At 38.4% G+C, this 22,042-nt stretch overlaps 1 protein-coding gene across 4 annotated transcripts in view; it reads right to left on the bottom strand.

Annotated features, from left to right (window-relative positions):
* LOC126299499 (dedicator of cytokinesis protein 3) overlaps positions 1 to 22,042 on the bottom strand; it is a 951,484-nt gene that overhangs the window by 67,936 nt on the left and 861,506 nt on the right. For 2 of the 4 annotated variants that reach the window (XM_049991443.1, XM_049991445.1), the window contains exons 23-26: positions 16,247 to 16,395; positions 16,015 to 16,100; positions 4,201 to 4,218; positions 2,070 to 2,232 (exon numbers count right to left, since the gene is read on the bottom strand). In XM_049991443.1, coding sequence (XP_049847400.1) covers positions 2,070 to 2,232; positions 4,201 to 4,218; positions 16,015 to 16,100; positions 16,247 to 16,395 — 416 coding nt within the window. The remainder of the gene's footprint in view (positions 1 to 2,069; positions 2,233 to 4,200; positions 4,219 to 16,014; positions 16,101 to 16,246; positions 16,396 to 22,042) is intronic. The other 2 variants (XM_049991444.1, XM_049991446.1) reach the window with 1 other exon arrangement.

Here is a 22,042-nt window from a genome sequence, read left to right as displayed (position 1 = left end):
TTGACATATTACGAAGCACAGTTATCAGTTCCATAAATCAAGGACTGATATGAGCAGAGTTCTACCAGTGCTGGTATAGAAACTAATAATTAAAGGCAGCAAACCTTGTAGTCATCTCATAGACTGACTGGAGGTCAGATGGTGAATTCAAATAATATTATTGCTCACAGGACATGACAAAGACAAATGTGGTAGCTGTTGCAATTTTGTGCAAAACTGAAGCTTTAACTCAGTTGGCTGCACGAAAAAATGTCTGTTGTTAACTAGCCTCTTTCATTTCCATCCCATTATATAACATCAGTCCTCTTAGCTCAATGTGGAGTTCTTATATTGGGTGGAAATAAATTAAAGTGCAGCTACTCATGGAGGTCCAGAGTGTGCTGTAATCATCGTATTGCAGTAAAACTTGGTAGATATGCTAATTTGTTACTGTGGAAAATCAGTTCCAATTTTGGCCACCAGGTGCAAATCTGGCACTGTACACTGTTTGTATGACAGTATGACATCCATGCTGTCATTTGACAAGCCATAATGTGAGTGAAAAGTGTGGTTATTGAGAAGAGAGACAGTGATCTGGAATTGAAGCTATTTGTGTGAATGACAACAGTTGCAATGCTGCAATGAGAGGGTGTTGCCAACTGAAAGGTCTGAGGAGAGGCACAGTATCATTAAATAGTTGAAAGAAAATGATAATGAAATTTGAAAACACAGGTGAGCTTGGTGTGGCACCTGGAAGAGAAAGGTGTCCTATCCCAGTGGAAGTTCTTCACAAGGTTGCTGTTGCTGTAACTGACCATGCGGGATGTGCCCAAGGTAGTGCTAGTACCAATGCAATGTCATGAAAATTGTCCACCCATTGTCAACAGTATAGAAAGTTTTGCAGTCCAGTCAGTGCAACAACTGGAACCTCATGTTCAGCAGCAACATCCTGAATTTCCTCTTCGGTTTTCTGGCAATGATTAAAATTGACATGTGACTGGGCAATATTCTACAGAGTGATGAGACACATTTTACACTACACGGTGCAGTGAATACACAGTACTGCCCAATCTGGGGTACCATTAAACATTGTGTTGTGCAAAAATAACAGCTGTACTCATCATATGTGACTGTGTCATGTGTATTCACAAGCACCTTTATTCTAGATGTGCTCTTCTTTGAAGAGAAGACATCCGGAGCACCTTTCAAGTGTACCATGATATGTAGCTGTTATCAAGACATCCTTGCCCAGTACCTGTTTCCTGCTTTGAAAGAGAGCAAATGTGTGGGAACACTTCATGTTCACTCACCCAGTGAAAGATCTGCTGTGTTATTTCCAGTGGTTCTCCAGATTCGTGGGCTGCAACGTCACCTGGTCTGAATCCACGTGACTTTTTGGTTTGGGGATATCCAAAAGAATGCATTTACCAGGGACACATTTGACCTCTACCTGATCTGAAGGTCAGTATACAGGAACATGTTGCTCAGATTCAACCAGAACTGCTGTGAGTAGCTGCTGATCATGTTGTTTTACAGATGCAGCATCTCGTTGATGTCTCCAGTACTCATATTTAACAAATGGTGCAAGCTGTGATTCATAATAAAATCAACATTATGCCTTTCTCACTTGTTTGACCTTTTCTGCCAACATCCAGGCAATATTCTGTGGACTGACGAGGCACATTTTACACTACACGGTGCATATGGAAACATTTCTATACATCTTTCTTGCATTCACAGTGTCAAATTTGCACTTGATGGCCAAAACTGGAACTTTTTTTTTCCCACATAGGTCGGTTTCACCTTTAACACATTCGAATATCTACCAAGTTTCACTACCATATGATAATTACAGTCCATGTTGGACTTCTGTGAGTAACTGCACTTTTATTGTAATCACCCGGCATTATCAACATGCAAAAAATTTTTGACAAATTCTTGTAGTTGTGAATCAGCTGTTATGAATACATTAATCTATTGACAAGAGACAATCCGTTTATATTCCAATTAATACAAAAAACACCACAAATTAATATTAGAATAGCTATTTTTAATGGCCAAATATGGTTAATGGTAGTGTAGTGACTCACAAGAAGATTGACGGTGCAGGACATTCGTTTGTCCCTGTTCTCATCCCCCTGTATGACACTTCTGTAGTCCAGCAGCCTCTCCAGCAGTCTAGTAACAGAACTTATGAATGCTGCTCCACTGTCTTTCCAGGCAGGGTCTTCTGACTGCACACGCTCTAAGAGTCTGTGGAAAAACTTTGCATTTATTTCATGACCAAAAAAATATAAAAAGAACTTCATCTTTATCAGTCTCTGTTGTCATATTTCCTTTTTTAATACACATAGCAAATTCTGAGATGTTTAATATTTTCCTACATTATGAGGTAAATCACTTGGAGATAAGTCTCTCAACAAGACCACTGACATTACAGCGATATCACACAGTAACAGCTAAATCGAATGGAACAAAAACAAATTCAAATGAGAAATGGTAGCAATACTTTATTCAGCAGAATGACAATGTATTTTCTCTTGTATATTTATTCACTTTCAAGCATTAATTAAGTAAGTTAGGAATATGAGTAGTAGAATGGCCCAGTGACTGAATAATATAAGATGATAAGAAACATGCATATGAGGCCTTTTTAAAAATTAATATTTTATTCGTCTCAGAGTTATTTAATTCTTGTTTCCTTGAAAGTACTCCCTTCCCCTGTTCACACACGTATTGCAGTGGTGTTTCCACTTCCTCAAGCAGTCCTGGGAACCTTGTCTTGGAATGTGCTTAAACACTTGTCATGAATGATCCTTCTTACTGTACACGTCTCTTTGTCTCCCTCTGCTATTTGCCCCCCCCCCCCCCTCCCCCAAACACACACACACACCCACACACACTTCCAAGTTCTTTGTTGTCTCTGACAGAATTACAGTATGGCTTGTACCAGAGTGGAAGTAAATTTTTGTACATGGATTCTAGAGAAGCTGGCATCTGAAGCAAGATGCTATATGGGTGTGCTTATGCAGCAAACAACGGAGGTTCTGAGTACTGTTCAATGGCTAGGTGTTCCATTTCAGAGTCTATAACTTTTCCTTTATCTTTCCCTATGTAGAATGAATTTTCTCTTCTCCATAATCCGTAAGATGAGTAATTAAAAAGTCCCTTATTTTATTTAAAAAAATTAAAAACAGTGGAGCTGTCACCTGGATTATAATTTCTCTTACACTGTCACAATTCAAAAAAGTTCACACTAATGTACACATTGTTGTCTTCCACAACTTATTGTTAACGTCCAAAGTAGGTCTCGGCCAGTTTAATACTAGACATCACAGTTTTCAAGTTTTCTATAGTTCGCTATAGAACAACATCAGAACTGCAAGTTTAGGATATTCATAATTTCCTTTTCATGACTGCTTCAACAAAAGCTACTACTATTTATTTCTACAAAATCAAAATCATACAGCCATGCCAAATAAATTAAAAAATAAGATCACAAAACTAAGGAGAAAACTAAGGAGGTGTTTTATAAAATACAAAACACTGTTAAATAGTCATAAAACCATGCTCATAATATTGCTGAAGATCATAAATGTTCTTTAGCTTTCAGACCAAGGTTATTTATTCAAAGGAGGAGGGTTAAGCTCAACAGACAATGCCATTGGCTCCATATGAGAACACATATACAGTCATATTATGGAAATGACTATACATGATTTATTTCCCTCATGTGTTGCCATTTAGTATTGTAACTTTTATTTTTTGTATTTTATTCCAATTACTTAGTTGTCTATTGTGCAAAGATTCCAAAAAACAATAAAATTATAATGTTGTGTGACATACAGTAACATGCAGATGAAACTAAATTTTGGCTGTCAAGTTTACACAAAATTTGAAATAAATTCCGAATATTCTTCAAAAAGGCTAATGCTATATACAGTAATGTGGAAGCTGCCCTTTAATTTTTTCTTTCTAAATCTTCATGCAATTAACAGGCACATAATAATCAAGTTTGGCACCACAGGTACCCCCAGTACAGCTTTTCTGCATGCTGTTGCAGTGAACAAGAGATCTACTGAAACATGGGCAGAAGGATTTTATATTAAATCATAAGGATACACTACCGATGAACCAAATTAACACAAAGAGAGAGAGAGAGAGAAAGAAGGATTAGTGTCAGTAGGTGCAAGATACACACAAATTTAAATACATACTTACACTGCACTTAAGTGTTCCCTTGTTAGCAAGAAAGAAATAATGTACAACAATTACTACTGGAATAATTAAACAAGGAAAAATGTAGTTTAGCTATGATGCTGACTGAAACTGACTGAAATCATTTCACTATGAACTTTCATGAAGTATTTATAGTAACAGATATCCAATTAATACTTTTTCTCATTAATTCTTTCTTTTAGAGAAATTAGATTTTTATGACATTGTAAGAAAATTCTTTACTATGAATTCTATGTCTACATGGAAACACAAAACCATATACCACAGGAAAACATTAAGAACTCTGAAATTAAAAGAAAAATGTTTTTTAAACTGGGGGGAGAGTGTTCTACTTTGGTACACTTTTAAGAATTTCGCCTCTATCCAGCCCTGTAATAGAAGCTTAATATATTTTCTTGTTCTATTTGTAAATCATGGTATTCACTTTTTCTGTGATGCAATCTTTCTCTGATATTACAAAAATTACTTTAGAAAATAAAGGTTTTACAAACGTGAAAAGATGTTCCAACGTACAACATGGACATGTACCTATGAAGAAATATTCAATTGAAATTTAAAAGTGTTGCAACTTAGAAAATCTTGTCAGTACTGTATTTAATAGTCTATCTGTTGCATTATTACTGCAATACACACCAATAATCAGTTAGCGAAACGAAATTAAGCAGAAGAATTATCAAACACTATCTAAAAGTTAAATACATTCTGTAATAGAAGCTATTTGAAACTAACATAAATTTCTGTTATCAAGGCAGGTAAAAATATTAAGACATCAAAGAAATTCAGTTCATTTGCAAGTATCACACATTCCACAGTAAAGACCACCTTCTGTTTCAAGGTATAAGATGGTGCACGACCAACGAATTACATCTCAACTGTCCACATGTTATGTAAATAGTTCTAGAAATATATAGCATTTCACTCAACATAAAATTCTGAACCAGAAAAATTAACAACACTTTCCAAATAGTTTTAATACAGGTTGACCTAAAAATCCACTAACATTTGGAAATGCACTAATTCAGGGAATAATGCAAGTAGAAAGGTAAAAATTGACACACACAACTGAAATGACATGAGGTTTTATTGAAACCAAAACTAATGCAAAACCTGGCTGACAGGTGGCACTGGACAGCAACATGTCAGTATGACTGCATGAGAATTGTGCATAAAATGACTTGTAGGGAGACAGAGAGTCAGCAGTGCCAGTAACCACGGCATCTTGACTTTACCGGAAAAGGAGCTGTTAATGAAGCTTTCCTATCAGAATGGATTATTATTAAAATCCATGGAGAAGAAATAAAAACTTTGAGGTTCGCTGATGACATTGTAATTCTGTCAGAGACAGCAAAGCACTTGGAAGAGCAGTTGAACGGAATGGACAGTGTCTTGAAAGGAGGGTATAAGATGAACATCAACAAAACCAAAACGAGGATAATGGAATGTAGTCGAATTAAGTCGGGTGATGCTGAGGGAATTAGATTAGGAAATGAGACATTTAAAGTAGTAAAGGAGTTTTACTATTTGGGGAGCAAAATAACTGATGATGGTCGAAGTAGAGAGGATATAAAATGTAGACTGGCAATGGCAAGGAAAGCGTTTCTGAAGAAGAAAAATTTGTTAGCATCGAGTATAGATTTAAATGTCAGGAAGTCGTTTTTTATGGAGTGTAGCCATGTATGGAAGTGAAACGTGGATGATAAATGGTTTAGAAAAGAAGAGAATAGAAGCTTTCGAAATGTGGTGCTACAGAAGAATGCTGAAGATTAGGTGGGTAGATCATGTAACTAATGAGGAGGTATTGAATAGAATTGGGAAGAAGAGGAGCTTGTGGCACAACTTGACTAGAAGAAGGGATGGGTTAGTAGGTCATGTTCTGAGATCATCAAGGGATCACCAATGTAGTATTGGAGGGCAGCGTGGAGGGTAAAAATTGAAGAGGGAGAACAAGAGATAAATACACTAAGCAGATTCAGAAGGATGTAGGCTGCAGTAGGTACTGGGAGATGAAGAAGCTTGCACAGGATAGAGTAGCATGGAGAGCTGCATCAAACCAATCTCAGGACTGAAGACCATAACAACAACAATCAGAATGGAGAATCTGCTAGTGCACCTTTATGATTGTATCACCATAAGAAGGATATTATCATGGGTAGACGAAAGTGATCACGAAGTTTGAAGCCACAGATTGTTTACACTACGGGCCCCACAGAAGGTGACCAAACACAAGTGCTACTGCTGTTCAGACATTTTATAAGAAATGGAGACTTTAGCAGGTTATCTTCACATGATGAAGTCAGCATTCATGAAGTCGCATGTTGCACTCGCAGTCCACACACACACACACACACACACACACACTACAGTTTTGAAAGCACTAAGAATTATGCTCCAATGCTATCTGTATAAAATCCAGGATCATCAAGATCTGTAATCCACCGATTTTGTAATGTAGACAGCATCTGTGGTGTAGGCACTTCAAAAAATGAAGGAAGATGACGATTAATTGTCTAACGTGTTGTGGACCAACGAAGCCCATTTCACACTCCAAGGGTCTGTCAATAAACACAACTGCAGAATTTGGGCTACCAAAAATCCTACAACTGTCATGGAAACCCCATTGCATGATGAGCAAGACACAGCGTGCTGTGTATTCACCACATCAATCATGATCGGACCCTTTTGCTGTGAGGTATTGCCAGGTGCTGTTTTTCAAACTGTCAGCATGATGGATGTGAGGTACATTGATATGTTACAGAATCATATCAACCCTAGCCTGACTGATAAACACCTTTTGGGAGGTATGACTTTAATGTAGGATGGTGCTCCACTCCTTATTGCTACACATGTGAAAGAGCTCTTGAGCACATCATTTGGTGAGGACTGCGTGCTGAGCTGCAACTTCCATCATGCTTTGCTCCCAGTTCCTCAGACACCTATCTGGGCGATTGTTGGTTGTGGTGTTACCTCAAGTCACAAGTCTACTGGGAGCATCCAACCTTATTAGGGATGCTAAAAAACAACATCCAATGGTAAGTTCTCATCATAACTGCTGATATGGTGTGCAGTGCTACTCATAACATTGTTCATTGACTACAGGTATTGTTGATGAATATGTTGAGCATTTGGTATAAAGAAAACCATCATTGCTAAAAATCAAATTTTATGCTAAGTACTGCCTTTGTATCATATGAAACACCATCTATTGGTCATTTTGTGCACTTTTTTGGTTTCAATAAAACCCCATGCCATTTCAGGTATGTGTGTCAATTTTTACTCCTCTACCTATATTGTGACATAGAAGAAGGTGTAATTACATGAATGACAAACACTAACTTCACTTAACGAGGGTTTATTCAGCACTTGCACATACAACAGTGCGGAACAAACTGCCTCTAGCCAGAACACATACAGTATATATACAGCTACCGAACCTTCCAGTACAATGATTCTTGACATTTGTGGATACTTCTACAATGCACTCAAACCAAATATAGAAATTAAAATTGTACAATCCAGGTGAGTTTTGAACAAACAACCCTCCATGCAACACTCTAGTATCATAACCACAACACCATGGAGCTACTCAGCTTCTTGTGCGACATTGTTCCCACCTTAAGTGAATAGCATCTCAGTGTTACATTGTTCTAGTCCGGGATGAGTCATCGGTCCTGCAAACTCTGACTCCTGGTGACTGATTCTCGCCCTGGTCGTGATATTCTTAGAACTTCTTTTGTTGTTACACTCTTCATCACCTTTCCACTTGTTGCCTGTTGCTGGAGCTTTGAATTTACTCTTGGTTGCAGGATGCTTATAGGGCTTCATTCAAAGCCCATGGACCGTATCTCTGAGCTTTTGCCATCTTGTGTCGAGGTTGAAATCTTCAACTTCATAAGTAATATCAGACAACTCTCTCTTACAACCTTATAAGGTCCAAAGTAGTGCCTGAGGAGCTTCTCCGAGAGACCGACCTTCCAAACAGGAGTGAAGATCCAGACGAGGTCACCAGTTTGGCAGACAACAGGGTGGTGGCTCGCATCATACCTTCAGCGATCATTTTCTTGAGCCTGCAGTGTGCGGAGTCGATCTAACTGCTGAGCTTCCTCAGCTCTGGTTAACACATGGCAGATGTAGTCATTGTCCACATCATCAGGATGTAGTGAAAACACAGTGTCCATCATAGTAGTCGCCTCACGCCCATGCATCAGGAAAAATGGCATAAATCCTGTGGTGTCTTGTTTGGCGGTGTTTTAGGCAAACGTCATGAAAGGTAGCACCTCATCTCAGATGACCCGCTCAACATTGACAAACACTGATAGCATGTCAGCCAAGGTCTTATTAAGGCGTTCAGTAAGCCCATTAGCTTGTGCATGGTAGGCAGTCATCATGTGATCAGTAATGTTGCACCAGTGGTTTATCTCTGCCACAAGATTCGATTGAAAAACTTACCCTCAATCCGTAATTAATGACCTTGGGGTGTCATGTTTTAATATAATGTCTTCCACGATGAGATGGGCTACCTCGGATGCTTCGCCTGCCTTCACTGGTTTTGCAATGGCATAGTGAGTCAGATAATCAGTGCAAACAATAATCCATCTATTGTCACTAGCAGACATTGGAAATCATCCAATGAGGTCAATCCCAACATGCTGGAAAGGTGTTTTGGCTGGTGGAATTGGTATGAGCTGGCCAGGTGGTTTCTGAGGAACTGCCTTTCTCCCCTGGCACTCTCGACAGTGCAACCCAGAGCGATGGACACTCTCAAATAAACTTGGCAAGAAAAATCTCTTGCAAATTCTATCGTGTGTCTTAATAAATCCTAGATGTCCAGCCTCAGGTGTGCCATGGAATTTCTGCAGAACATCCAAGAGTATGTGTTTAGGAATCACTGGTAGCGACCTCTTTCCAAATGGATAAAAGTTTTTCTTGCAAAGAAATCCATTAACTACCTTAAACTGTCATTTCACATCCTCTGACTGATTTAAGGCAAGCATGATTTGAGATGTCGTGGCGTCCTTCTTCTGCTCAGCAGAGAGATCCAGGAGTGCAATGAGACTGACACTATCTTTATCAAAGTTTGATGGTCTTGCACAGGGTTTCTTGAGAGACAGTTGACATTTTGGTTTTTCTTCCACTTTTGTACACTATGGTAATGACGTACTCTTGAAGATGTAATGCCCACCTGGTGAGTCATCCTGTTGGATCCTTAAGACCAGTCAACCAACAAAGTGAATGATGGTCTGTATCAACTGTGAATGGCCTTCCATAGAGATACTATCAAAACTTGCTCAAGGCCCAGATCACAGCAAGACATTCTCTTTCTGTAGTTGAGTAGTTTCTCTTGGCTTTTGTAAGTGGCCTAGAAGCATAGGCTATAACCTTCTCTTTTCCACCCAAAATTTGCACCCAAACAGCACCGGTCCCATACCCACTGGCATCTGTGTGTAGTTCTGTTGGTGCTCTCTCATCGTACAGACAAAGTACAGGGTCAGTCATCAGACCTTTTCATAGGACATCGAAAGAATATTGTTGAGCACCACCCCAGATAAATTTTGCATCAGCTTTTAACAACTCTTGGAGTGGCCTGGCTTTAATACGAAAGTCTTTGATAAGACAACAGTAATAAGAACATAATCTGAGGAAGCTTCTCACATCTCTAATACTTTTAGTAATAGGAAATTCCATTATAGATCTCAGCTTTTCTGGGTCTGGTTGCACAAAGTGTCCAAGTATTTTTATTTCTTTTGCCCCAAAGAGACACTTTCTTGGATTAATTTTCAGTCCACCTTGTTGGAGACACTTAAGAACGGCCGCAGTCTTTTTATATGTTCATCAAATGTCTCTGAGAACACTATAATATCATCTAAATAACAAAGACACACTGCCCACTTCAGGTGCCTTAGAAGAATATCCATCACTCATTCAAAAGTTGCTGGTGCATTACACAAACCAAATGGCATTACCTTAAATTCATACAGGCCCTCAGGGGTGATGAATGCAGTTTTCTCACAATCAGCCTCATCTACTTTGATTTGCCAGTATCCCAAGTACATGTCAATGGTTCAGAAAAACTTAGCACCCTTTAGACAATCTAGTGTATCGTCAACTCGTGGAAGAGGGTAAATGTCGTTTTTAGTTATCTTATTAGGCCTCCTGTAATCAACACAAAAGCACCAACTGCCACCCTCCTTCCTGACAAGGACCACTGGTGATGATCATGGCTCTGTGAAGGCTGAATGATGGCATTCTTCATCATTTTCTCTGCCTTGTTGCGAATTATTCGACATTCCATTGCTGACACACAGTATGCTCTCTGGCTTATTGGTTGATGGTCTCCAGTGCTAATCCAGTGCTTCACCGTCAAATTGTCTAATTTGCTCTTCACCTGTGGATTGAAGCATTCAGAGAACTCCTGAAGAATGTCAAGTAGTTTCTTCCGATGTTCCTTAGTGAGATCTGGTGATAGTCGAGCTAGAAGATCTTGTCTCATAGTGGTAGCGCTAATTTCACCCACAGACTCAGCATGGGAGGTTTCTATGGCGCTCAGCTATTCTTCAATTAACAGCTCAGCATTTGCTATGCACATGTGTCTCATTAGGATCTGCAGTTCTCAGTGACTGTTAACTATCCACAATTCACCGAATACTTTCTTAAACGAGACAACAGAGGCTGGCATGACCAACTTATTCTTCAGTGGTATGCCTCTCTTACATTCCACTACAAGAACCATGGGTTGATGCAGGGCACAACACATGACAGTTACCTTTCTAGCGCTGATTGCAGGAATGGTCACTTCATCCAGCACACATAGTCTCCACAAACTCGGATGCGCATCTTCCTACCCACAGTATCTCATCTTCTCTAGCATAATCTTCGAGCAACCACAATCTATAATTGCCTGAGAAGCTTTCAGAAAGTCCCATTCGAGAATGACGTCTTGACTACACTATTGTAAGACTGTGTATGTCCACATATACCCACACGAATGATACATATTCCTGTAGATTTTACATATTTCCCATTAGCCACCTTCAGCAGAGATGTTTTGCTGTCAACGAATATGGTTTTCCGCAACTGGCAATGGTACTTCTCCGAAATGACTGAATGTGATGCACCAGAGCCCAAAAGAGCTTGGGCTGGTCAGTCATCCATGAGGATATTGATGTGGTTTCCTATCATTTTTGTAGTGATCGACAGTGGAGGATTTTTCTCTTCAGTGGACTCGCCCCCGAAGAAGGTTGCATCCTTCAGTTTTCCAGATTGCAGCAGCTAGATGATTGGCTGGAGTTTCTAAACAGTGATGGAGACCTTGATCAGCATGTTGGGGAGAGTCCTCTCCAGCAGCTAGCTTGCAGCGATGGTGACCTACGTCGTCCTGCACCCACATCTTCTTATTCATCTTCGTCATCCCGGAGTTGGAATTGGCTAAGATTGGCCTGTTGTCTTCTGGCACAGACATCATCAAATATCTGCTGCCTTTCTCAACAATAGTGCACCACGTGTCCCAGTTGTCCACAGTGGAAACACACTGGTTGGTTATCCTGGGTCCTCCAGACATCAGACTTCCTTGGTGCCCAAACAGTTTCCTCATGCGGCATTGTAGGAACATAACTCTACCTGGGTCTTGACTTTCTCACCATTTTAAAGGGAAATGAAGGATGAGAGATTGGGTTCAATGTCTGTTCCACTTGCTCCTCGAAGTGTCTTGGTTTTTTTGCTCGCCGTGCAATCCAAGTGCCTTCTGAACTTCCTCTCTCACTATCTGACAAAAAACACTTGTGGAATCAGTTGTTTCCTACATCACAGACATTGATACAACATTTGGAAGCCATTCAAACTTCTTGCACGTAATTCTTTTTTGATGCATTGTCTTGATATACTAGCACCATTTTATTAAGTCATCTGCTTTCGAAACCTCCTTCAGAAGTAGGGCTTGATACATGTCCTCAGCAACACCCTTCATGAGATGTGCAACGTTATCTTCCTCCTTCATTCTAGGATCCACTATTTTCCACAGCTCCAAGACATCTTGAATGTAGGATGCTGTAGTTTCTCCTGGACGCTGTGCTCTGCACTTTAATTTATCTTCAGCCTTGCACTTCTGTCGTTGTGTGTCACTTAAATACTTGCACACTTCCAAAATACTTGCACAGTTCCACCTGGAATACTTCCCAGTTTGTGAACTTCTCCTCGTTGTTCTCACACCATTGCTTGGCAGTGCCCTCCAAGTAGAAAAATATGTTAGCCAAACACACGGTGTCATCCCACTTGTTTGGATCTTGGCCATCATCACCAGAGAACCCAGAATGATGTCTCATGTGGTGACACACAGTTGCTGTCATCGTAATGTCCTCTTCTTCTGTCTCCAATAGATTGTGATCTGTTGAATATGGCTCGAACTCAGGTTTCTCGCCAAGTAAAAGGCGGCTCTGTTGTGGCCTGATGGGAGCCACTGTGTCATCAATAATATGCACTATGACAAGTTCCAATACCTGGCGCCTCCACCAGAATAATGTCACGTAGAATAAGGTGTAATTAGATGAATGATGAACACTAACTTGCCTTACCAAAGGTTTATTCAGCACTTGCACATATAAGAGCGCAGAGCAAACTGCCTCTGGCCAGAACACATACAGTATATATGAAGCTACACAACCTACCCGTACAATGATTCTTGACATTTGTGGATACTTCTAGAATGTAATCAAACCGAATATAGAAATTAAAATTGTACTGTCCATGTGAGTGTTGAACTCGCAACCCTCCATGCAACAGTCTAGGATCATAACCACAACACCACGGAGCTACTCAGCTGATTCTGTGACAATATTGTTCTATAATGTTATTGATTTTTTTAAAATGTTAATGGACTCTTGGGTCAACCTGTATATTACACAGAACTTAAATGCGTACTGAGTGAAATGTTTCCTCATTCTGTGCAAAAAACAACCTCATTTCTAACAACAGCAAAAACTATAGTAAAAGGTGGGAACTGCTTATGATGGTCTCTAGTGTGATTTCCTTCATGTGATTCTAAAATCAGTCACTAGATAAAGTACCAACAAAAAATTATGTATTCCTTGGTACATTATGCTCTATTGAAACACTCTCCACTTTTCAAGATGAAAGGGAAAACACATTTTTAATACAGATTCAACCCACAGAAAATGGCATAGCTGTGGATTACTTGCTGGTTTTTGTGATATCCCACTAGCTGATGAGGTAAGGCAATAGTTTGATGAAAGGCACAAAAATAATCTGCCTTACCAAGAGAGAGGGAGAGAGAGAGAGAGAGAGAGAGAGAGAGAGAGAGAGAGAGAGAGAGACTTCCTACAGACTAATACTCTGTCAAAACTCTTAGAGATTTGGTATTACATAAAGTGTAAATATGAGAAAAGTATATAAAACATTTACTGAATACTTTGTGCTAAAAATATATGAAGTATTTTCCTAAAGTACTGAAATGCTTTCTAAGGCTTTCTGTCAAGTGGGAATTATAATTGTGGTGAACCAGCACTGAAACTACAACACAATTGTGAGAACCCCCTTGACCTTTTTTTCTGTTGCCTGTCAAGTAGCTAGAAGATGATCAGGTATGCAAGCCTCAGACAAGGATATTGCATGTTTTCTGTTGATGGTCCGTCATGATTACATAGTTCAAGTAAATTTTGGCTCATATCATCAGAATCAATTAAAATTGTTGTGCTACCAGTTGCTACCCCTCATATCAAAAAACATGCCTGATACAAATGTCACCAACTTTCCATTCCATTTAATTAATATGGGCACTGTATAGAAACAGCTCACTCTATGATCTTGCAATTCCTGGGTTTCTTCACTTTTTTTAAAAAAATGCTTGAATGAGGTATTTGTAAGAGATTTTGAATGTTTTTTGAATTCTAATTGATGGCTTATGTCTGATCTGAATGTAGATATCAATATGGTGTATTGTGAAATCAATGTCCTGTCTAAAGCTCTTTCAATATTGCCAAGCAACTCCATGATGCCTTTACACTGAGAGATTAAGCCTAAACCTAATGCTATCATTGTGTTTCCTGTAAGTGTGGATTATAGAGGTCCACCACATCAAAACAGGTCTCAAGAACAAATCGCACGAGTATCATCATGCTCTGTGCTTTAACACATCTGTTATTGCCAATGCTGAGACAGTTCTTTGGAAAACAGCACAGTCAAATTCCTTCCTTATTTACCAGCCTTTCATTCCACTTTCATTTATGCACTGCCACTGACTTCAGTATGAAATACTGTCCTCGTCTGTACAAATTGGGCTCGAATTTCACCCATGGCTCGTGTTTTAAACATATTTTAACTAACTGGGAGCATATTTCACACGGTATTGAGTGGCAGCTCATAATCACACATTTCTACATCTACATCCATATCTATGCTGTGCAAGCCACCTTCTGGTGTGTGGCAGAGGGTACTTTGTGTTCTTCTGTCACTTCTCCCATCCCTGTTCCAGATGTAAATGGTTTGTGGGAAGAACAATTATCGGCAAGCATCCATGTGAGCTCACATCTCTCTAATTTTATCTTCATGGTCTTTACAAGAGATATTCGTAGGAGGAAGCAATATATTTGTTGAATCTTTTAGGAATGTATGGAACTATAACAGTAAACCACATCGTGATGCAGAACACCTCTCTCGCAATGTCTGCCACTGGAATTGGCCAAGCATCTCCATCATACTTGTGGGCTTTCTAAATGAATCAATAATGAAATATGCTGCTCTTCTGGAATAGATCTCGGTCAGGTACCTTCTTTCCAGCAGTTAGTTTTAATTGGTCATTCCACTTTAAATTGCTCTGTACACATACCTCTACATATTTTGTGGAGGTAATTGCTTCCAGTGATTGTTCTCAGTCATATAATCATACAATAATAGATCTTTCTGCCTACATATATACAATACATTACTTTTTTATGTTGAGGATCTACTGCCTCTCCCTGTTTCAACTATCAGTCCCCTACAGGTCTTCCTGCATCTGGCTAAAATTTTCAGCATTGGGATATCTCTGTGTATCACAACATCACTGACGAAAAGCCTAAAATAATTTATGGTGTTATCTACTTTGCCATTTATATGCATTGTGAAAAGGAATGGACATGTAACACTTCCTTGGGGTACATCCAAAGTTCATTTTATGACTGAAGACTTCTCTCCATAGAGCATGACATGTTGTGTTCTGTTTACTAGAAACGCTTCAGTCCAGTCACACAGTTAGTCTGACATTCTGTATGCAGTGCAGAACAGTATCAAATGCCTTACAGAAGTCAAGGAATATGGCACCTACCTGGGTACAAATATCTACTGTCTTCACAGTCTTGTGAAAGAACAGAGCAAGCTGGGTTTTACATGAGCATTGTTTTTGGAACAAATGTTAATTCCTACAGAGAAGAGTCTCACTCTCCAGAAAAATGTCATAATATGCCAGCATAAAACAGGTTCCACAATTCTAATGCAGATCAACTACACCGAGAATTATCTTACATACAGTTTGTTTGCAAACCCATGTTTACTAGAATGTTTTTACTTCCATTATTGTATACTTCCATTCATGGCAGTTTCTACTAGATGTTTTAAATAATTTTGCATTTACCAATGGTTTCACCCAGCTGAAGAATTTTGAAAAATTAGAACCAACCTTTTCATAATAATTTAATCATCTGCAATCTGCACACACACACACACACACACACACACACACACACACACACACACACACACAAAAATTGAAGAAATAATAGTATAAATGAATAAATAATAATAATTACTTACATTGTATTGAACAACTGCCTGTATTCATCATCCCCCTTATTTTCACTAATCAGAATATCTAACTTATCGATGAGCTCAGACTCTACCTGAAGAGGAAGAAAAATAATAAAAATTATCACAGTGTGGAGAATATTGAAAGACATGAACACAGTTATCTTAAAATTACCACGTGAATAAAGTTATAAGATAATCATAATTATGTCATTATACTTCAACAGCGTCTAACACTCACTTGCTTGAAATTTCCTTTTGCTTTTTGTTCACATTCCATCATATCAAAAAATATGTTCAGAGTTGCCTTACGCAGTTCTGCTTCTGGTACCAAGGTTACTTCCAAGAAGGGTCCAACCATTGTTGGAATAAAATTTATTTTGTGCTCTCCTATAACAAAAAAAGTGTGTCTAACTGAGAAAACCAGTTTCCCTACTGTAATTCATAAAATTAAAAGCAACTGTGTAACATACATCTTATTGCCTCAACATTTGTATGAACAAAGACACTTCTGAAATTTTTGTATCACCTGAGATAATTCTTGCACTACTGCATCGAGCTGTTAAGACAAACATATATGTAAATGGGAAACTGAGATAGAGGATAGCTAACTTAAATGTTCTGGAGTTAGCAAATTCTCACATTATATTATGAGACAGCCATATTCCGTTTGTTTTGGAGTGAAATGCAGTGACTATTCATGATAAAAATTAATATAAAACAGTTTTTAGTATCATCCAAATTTTTATTACTATCCACAAAGCATTTTGAAAGTTAGCACTCTCATCCAGCTGAAATACACATGTAAAAATGAAATGCTTCCATCTGAAAATGAGAGGTGCAAATACCCTAAATATGATGTGAATGTCTATTTTAAAAATATAACTGTGACAGATACCTGCTTTCCATATTTCAGTGCTATGAAAAGAAAATTCTAATCAAAATTCATAGAATTTTAAATGCATTTAATTTTATGGAATAGTAAAAATGTATTTTATGCAACCACATACATCTTGACTTTTATGCACTTATAAAATAACACTGATTTCCCCATTAAATAGCTGAAGTCCATGAGAGGGCGAGTCAAACCAATATATGTCACCAGAAGTTTCAAAAACTGTCAGATCTCATCCAAATGGAAGACATGGATGAACAAGCAGTTCTCACACCTCTTATGCATCAGACCATCCAATACAAATGTCAAATTCAATTTGGAAAACTGATGAACTGCTGCAGTCAAATATACTGACAAAGACTAAAACAAGGAAATTTTGCTGTAGTTTCTCAGAGTCTGGCAATCTCCAAAGAGTGGTGCTATTCCACACTAATGAACCACACCAACTCTACTATGTGATGAGTTCAATGCGGTCTGGACACCTAAATGACCTAATACATTGTGCAACTAAGATCATTTGATAAGCTCTCCTATTTTGATGACCACCACTAAGAAGTCAGATAACAGTTTTACTTTGCATGCCAAACTAGTAAGAGTCATAATCAAATTTATAGCATTATTTTCATTTATTTCAAATAAAAAATATCATCATCAGTTACAGAAAATTAAGCTTGTATGCATCATGAATGTGTATAGGGTATTAGGAAAGATTGCAAATGAGGCCAAGTTGTTAAACTCTACAAAGTGAAGTTTTGTTGGTAACCTCCACAAGCTTTGTTTCTGAAATATGGTGGAACAGTACAGTTTGTCATCAACTACATCTAGTGTCCAATTGGTTACCTCTGCCACCAACGGATGGTGCAAGACACCAATCTGTTAACTCACATGGCCCATACACGATGAATAAAACATGGTAACATGCAAATCAAGATGGACATGGTGTTTGAAAGTTGTACTGCCTTAGGAAAAATAAACATAAATTGTAGCTCATCACACAAATATTAAATATCAGTGATAATTAAATGGTAGTTAGGAAAATGAATTAATACTGTAAAATGATGATACAATCTAAGATGTTGGTAATGCAGATGATGTAAATGATGATTCAATTAGAGCAAATAACTCTTATATGTTACCAAATTTTGCTTTCAATACAAGAAATATCTTGTGACAAGCATTCTTTGACTACTGTAGTTTCATGCTACATGTATCTGTGTATAAACTGCAAGTTTCTAACCTTTTACTAAGTAGATAACTTTATGTTGATCATCATGTTTTGTATTATAATGAGAGTGATGATTAAGGCTTCACAAGGGAACCATTTTCTGTTGATTCACATTTATTACTTATACATTTTACCAGCAGCTGATGGGAGAGAAGAAACTTTAGTGTGCTGTATAATGAGAGGGAAATGGGAGAAGACTGTAGCTGTAAAAACAAGGATTTTTAATTGTTGGATGAAATAGGCAAGAAGAAGCAGCTGATAGATATCATCTTCAAAATGCTTATCTGTATAGTTGGCTGTCAATATGGCTAGTAACAGTCAGAGAGAGATAGGTATGCCAGTCAGACAAATTGTACTATACAGTATACAGTCATGGAAGTTCACAAGTGTTGACTATATAGTTTTTCTCAATGTATATGGACTGCAAAACAGCAGACAAAAACAAAAATGTTGTCAAGGGAGATAGTGCAAGATCAAGTTCATTACCTGTTGAAGAAAGGGATCTTTCTTTACTGGAAAATACACTCCTGGAAATGGAAAAAAGAACACATTGACATCGGTGTGTCAGACCCACCATACTTGCTCCAGACACTGCGAGAGGGCTGCACAAGCAATGATCACACGCACAGCACAGCAGACACACCAGGAACCGCAGTGTTGGCCATCGAATGGCGCTAGCTGCGCAGCATTTGTGCACCGCTGCCGTCAGTGTCAGCCAGTTTGCCGTGGCATACGGAGCTCCATCGCAGTCTTTAACACTGGTAGCATGCCGCGACAGCGTGGACGTGAACCGTATGTGCAGTTGACGGACTTTGAGCGAGGGCGTATAGTGGGCATGCGGGAGGCCGGGTGGACGTACCGCCGAATTGCTCAACACGTGGGGCAGGAGGTCTCCAAAGTACATCGATGTTGTCGCCAGTGGTCGGCGGAAGGTGCACGTGCCCGTCGACCTGGGACCGGACCGCAGCGACGCACAGATGCACGCCAAGACCGTAGGATCCTACGCAGTGCCGTAGGGGACCGCACCGCCACTTCCCAGCAAATTAGGGACACTGTTGCTCCTGGGGTATCGGCGAGGACCATTCGCAATGATCTCTCATCAGTTACACTGCCAGAAGCAGAGTTTGTTTTGTTTGCAGATGACACAAGTACAGTATTGCAATAAATAGCATGTCGAGTGTAGTTCTAGAAAGACCTGCTAATGATATTTTCATGGATATTAATAAATGATTTAAAGCCAACTCACTGACATTAAACTTTGAAAAGACTCACTATATGCAATTCAGAACCTGTAAGAGGTTTCCACCCAGCATATGCATAAAGTACGAAGAAGAGCAGATAGAAGAGGTTGACAGTCTTAAATTCCTGGGATTACAACTTGATAATAAATTCAGTTGGGAGGAGCACACCACAGAACTGCAGAAATGCCTTAACAAATCTGTATTTGCAATTCGAGTGTTAGCAGCCATAGGCGACATAAAAGTGAAAAAGCTTGCATACTTTGCCTACTTTCATTCCATAATGTCATATGGTACAATATTTTGGGGTTCAAGTCAAACAAAAGTTTTCAGAGTCCAAAAGAGTGTAATACGTATTATTTGTGGAGTAAACTCACGGATGTCTTGTAGAAACCTCTTCAAAAAACTGGGTATACTAACTACTGCTTCTCAGTATATTTACTCCTTAATGAAATTTGTCCTAAATAATATATCTCTTTTTCCAACAAACAGCTCAGTTCATACATACAATACCAGGAACAAAATGACCTGCACAAGGACTTAAAAGCACTTACTCTAGTTAAAAAAAGGGTCCACTACTCAGGAACACTCATCTTCAATAATTTGCCAGCAAACATAAAAAATTCAGTTAAAAATAGAGATCAGTTTAAAAGGAGCCTGAAAGACTTACTAGTGGCCAACTCCTTCTACTCCATTGACGGATTTTTTAATAGAAACAAATTATGTGTTGTATATATTTATACTATTAGTATTGTTATTTCAACTTTAAAAATATATATAAAAAAATAAAAAAGGTGACATGTTCCACATCCACGAGGATCTCCTCAACACAGATCTATGGAACGAAAAACTAATCTAATCTAAACATAATAAACTGTTTACTTACATTTTTCCCATCTGTCTTATTCTCATCTGACTGTCCCTCATATGCAATCCCCTATAACTCAATTATAGCTGCAAAGTGAAACAGGTTACTTTTACATCTGTGTGGGTTGGAAGCACATACAGAAAAGTTTGTAAGCTGCCTCAAGATCCTTCCCCCCCCCCCCCCCCCCCCCACACACACACACACACACACACACAAGTGCTGGCTAACACGAAGCTATTAATGATAAACAACATCTGTGTAGAAGAAAATTAAGATCAGTCACTTGTTTCTTTTTAGATTTATTGTGGAGCAAGTAGTCATTTGGACACTGTAAAGGATGTTTCAAGTCCTTACTGCCACACTTCAAGATCTGATAGGTCATACAAAGGTCATGATTTTTTTTGTTAAGAAACTACGGATTTTCAATACATTGTTTATGAATACTACTCATGGATCAAGTATGCAGTGCAACTCAGTGGTAGTTGTTGGCCTGCTTCTAACCCTTCAGTGTGCTTTAACAGCAGTAGTAACTGTTATTTTATTGTTGTTTACACATGATATTCTGAAACCAGCATGAACTATAAATTGTTTGAGAACACTGGCATGATTATAAGGGTTGCTAAAAGTTGTGAGACTTATTTTAATTATGATCTTCCAAAATCCTTTCATGTACATCTTTTGAAAGTACTCTCCCTATGACAACAATATAAGGAAAAGATAGATTGCTACTCACCATAAAGATGACGTGTTGAGTTGCAGACAAGCACAATGAAAAGACACCTACCCATTAGCTTTTGGCCAAAACGTTCTTCAGAAAAGGAAACACACACATGCATTCATCCACACAAGCAAGCGAACCTCACACACACATGAATGTCATCTCCGGCAGCTCGGACCAGATCTTACTCTTTCTATGTTCTATGCACCACTCATTTCATCTACAAGACTCAATGGAATCCTCACAATAGGTTTAGGTACTCATCATGACAGTCTCTAAACTGAATCTGCATTTTTTATGAGTACGAAACCACATTGGAATAAAATGTCTACCTTTGCTCCTTTAATTAATTACCTTGTTTATTATTTTCTGCTGACTATTGCTCACATTCTCACAGAATACATGTTGCTTTATTTAGTCCCATATGCCTTTTTCCATGATTAGCAGACCTTCACAGTCAGGTGCTCAAAAATAAGCATCAGTTCTTGTTTGTTTTGAATTTTTATTAAAGTACACGTTATGAAGATTTCACAATATCATTTTTCGTCTTCATATGGCTCATTTCTCGTTATGCTTTTCACACAAAGTCTTTTTCACAGTAATTGCAAAGCTACACCAGAATTTTCTGTATGTCCCAAATATGATTTCCTTTCAATGCTCTATTCAGTTACAGAAACAGTAGTAAAATTTAAATTTACTAAATGAACTAATAATTAACAGAGAAGCTCTTACAAATAACTACCTCAATATATGAATACTTATTTACTTTATAAATTACACATCCTGTTTATGTATGCCTCTCTCAATTCCTGGTCATGAGTGACTTTTCATTTTGTCTACTACTTCTCCCACTTTCTCCACTTTTCCAAGTTGTCTCTTCCTTAATTTCTTTTGAGAAAATTATTTGTTCTAGGAGATCATAATTCATTTCTAGCAGTTGAAAAGACCTCCACCAGTTACTGTTTTCAAGGTGGATTTCTTTATGAATACTAAGACAATGATGTATGAAGTTATGTTTTGCTTGCTTAACTGTGTAGAATGAAACCATACAATACAACTCTTGATTCTGTTGGTGATACAAACATCTATGACA

This window comes from Schistocerca gregaria, chromosome X (genome assembly GCF_023897955.1).
Source record: "Schistocerca gregaria isolate iqSchGreg1 chromosome X, iqSchGreg1.2, whole genome shotgun sequence".
NCBI classification, from domain to species: Eukaryota; Metazoa; Arthropoda; class Insecta; order Orthoptera; family Acrididae; genus Schistocerca; species Schistocerca gregaria.
This window is presented reverse-complemented; position numbering and strand designations above follow the sequence as displayed.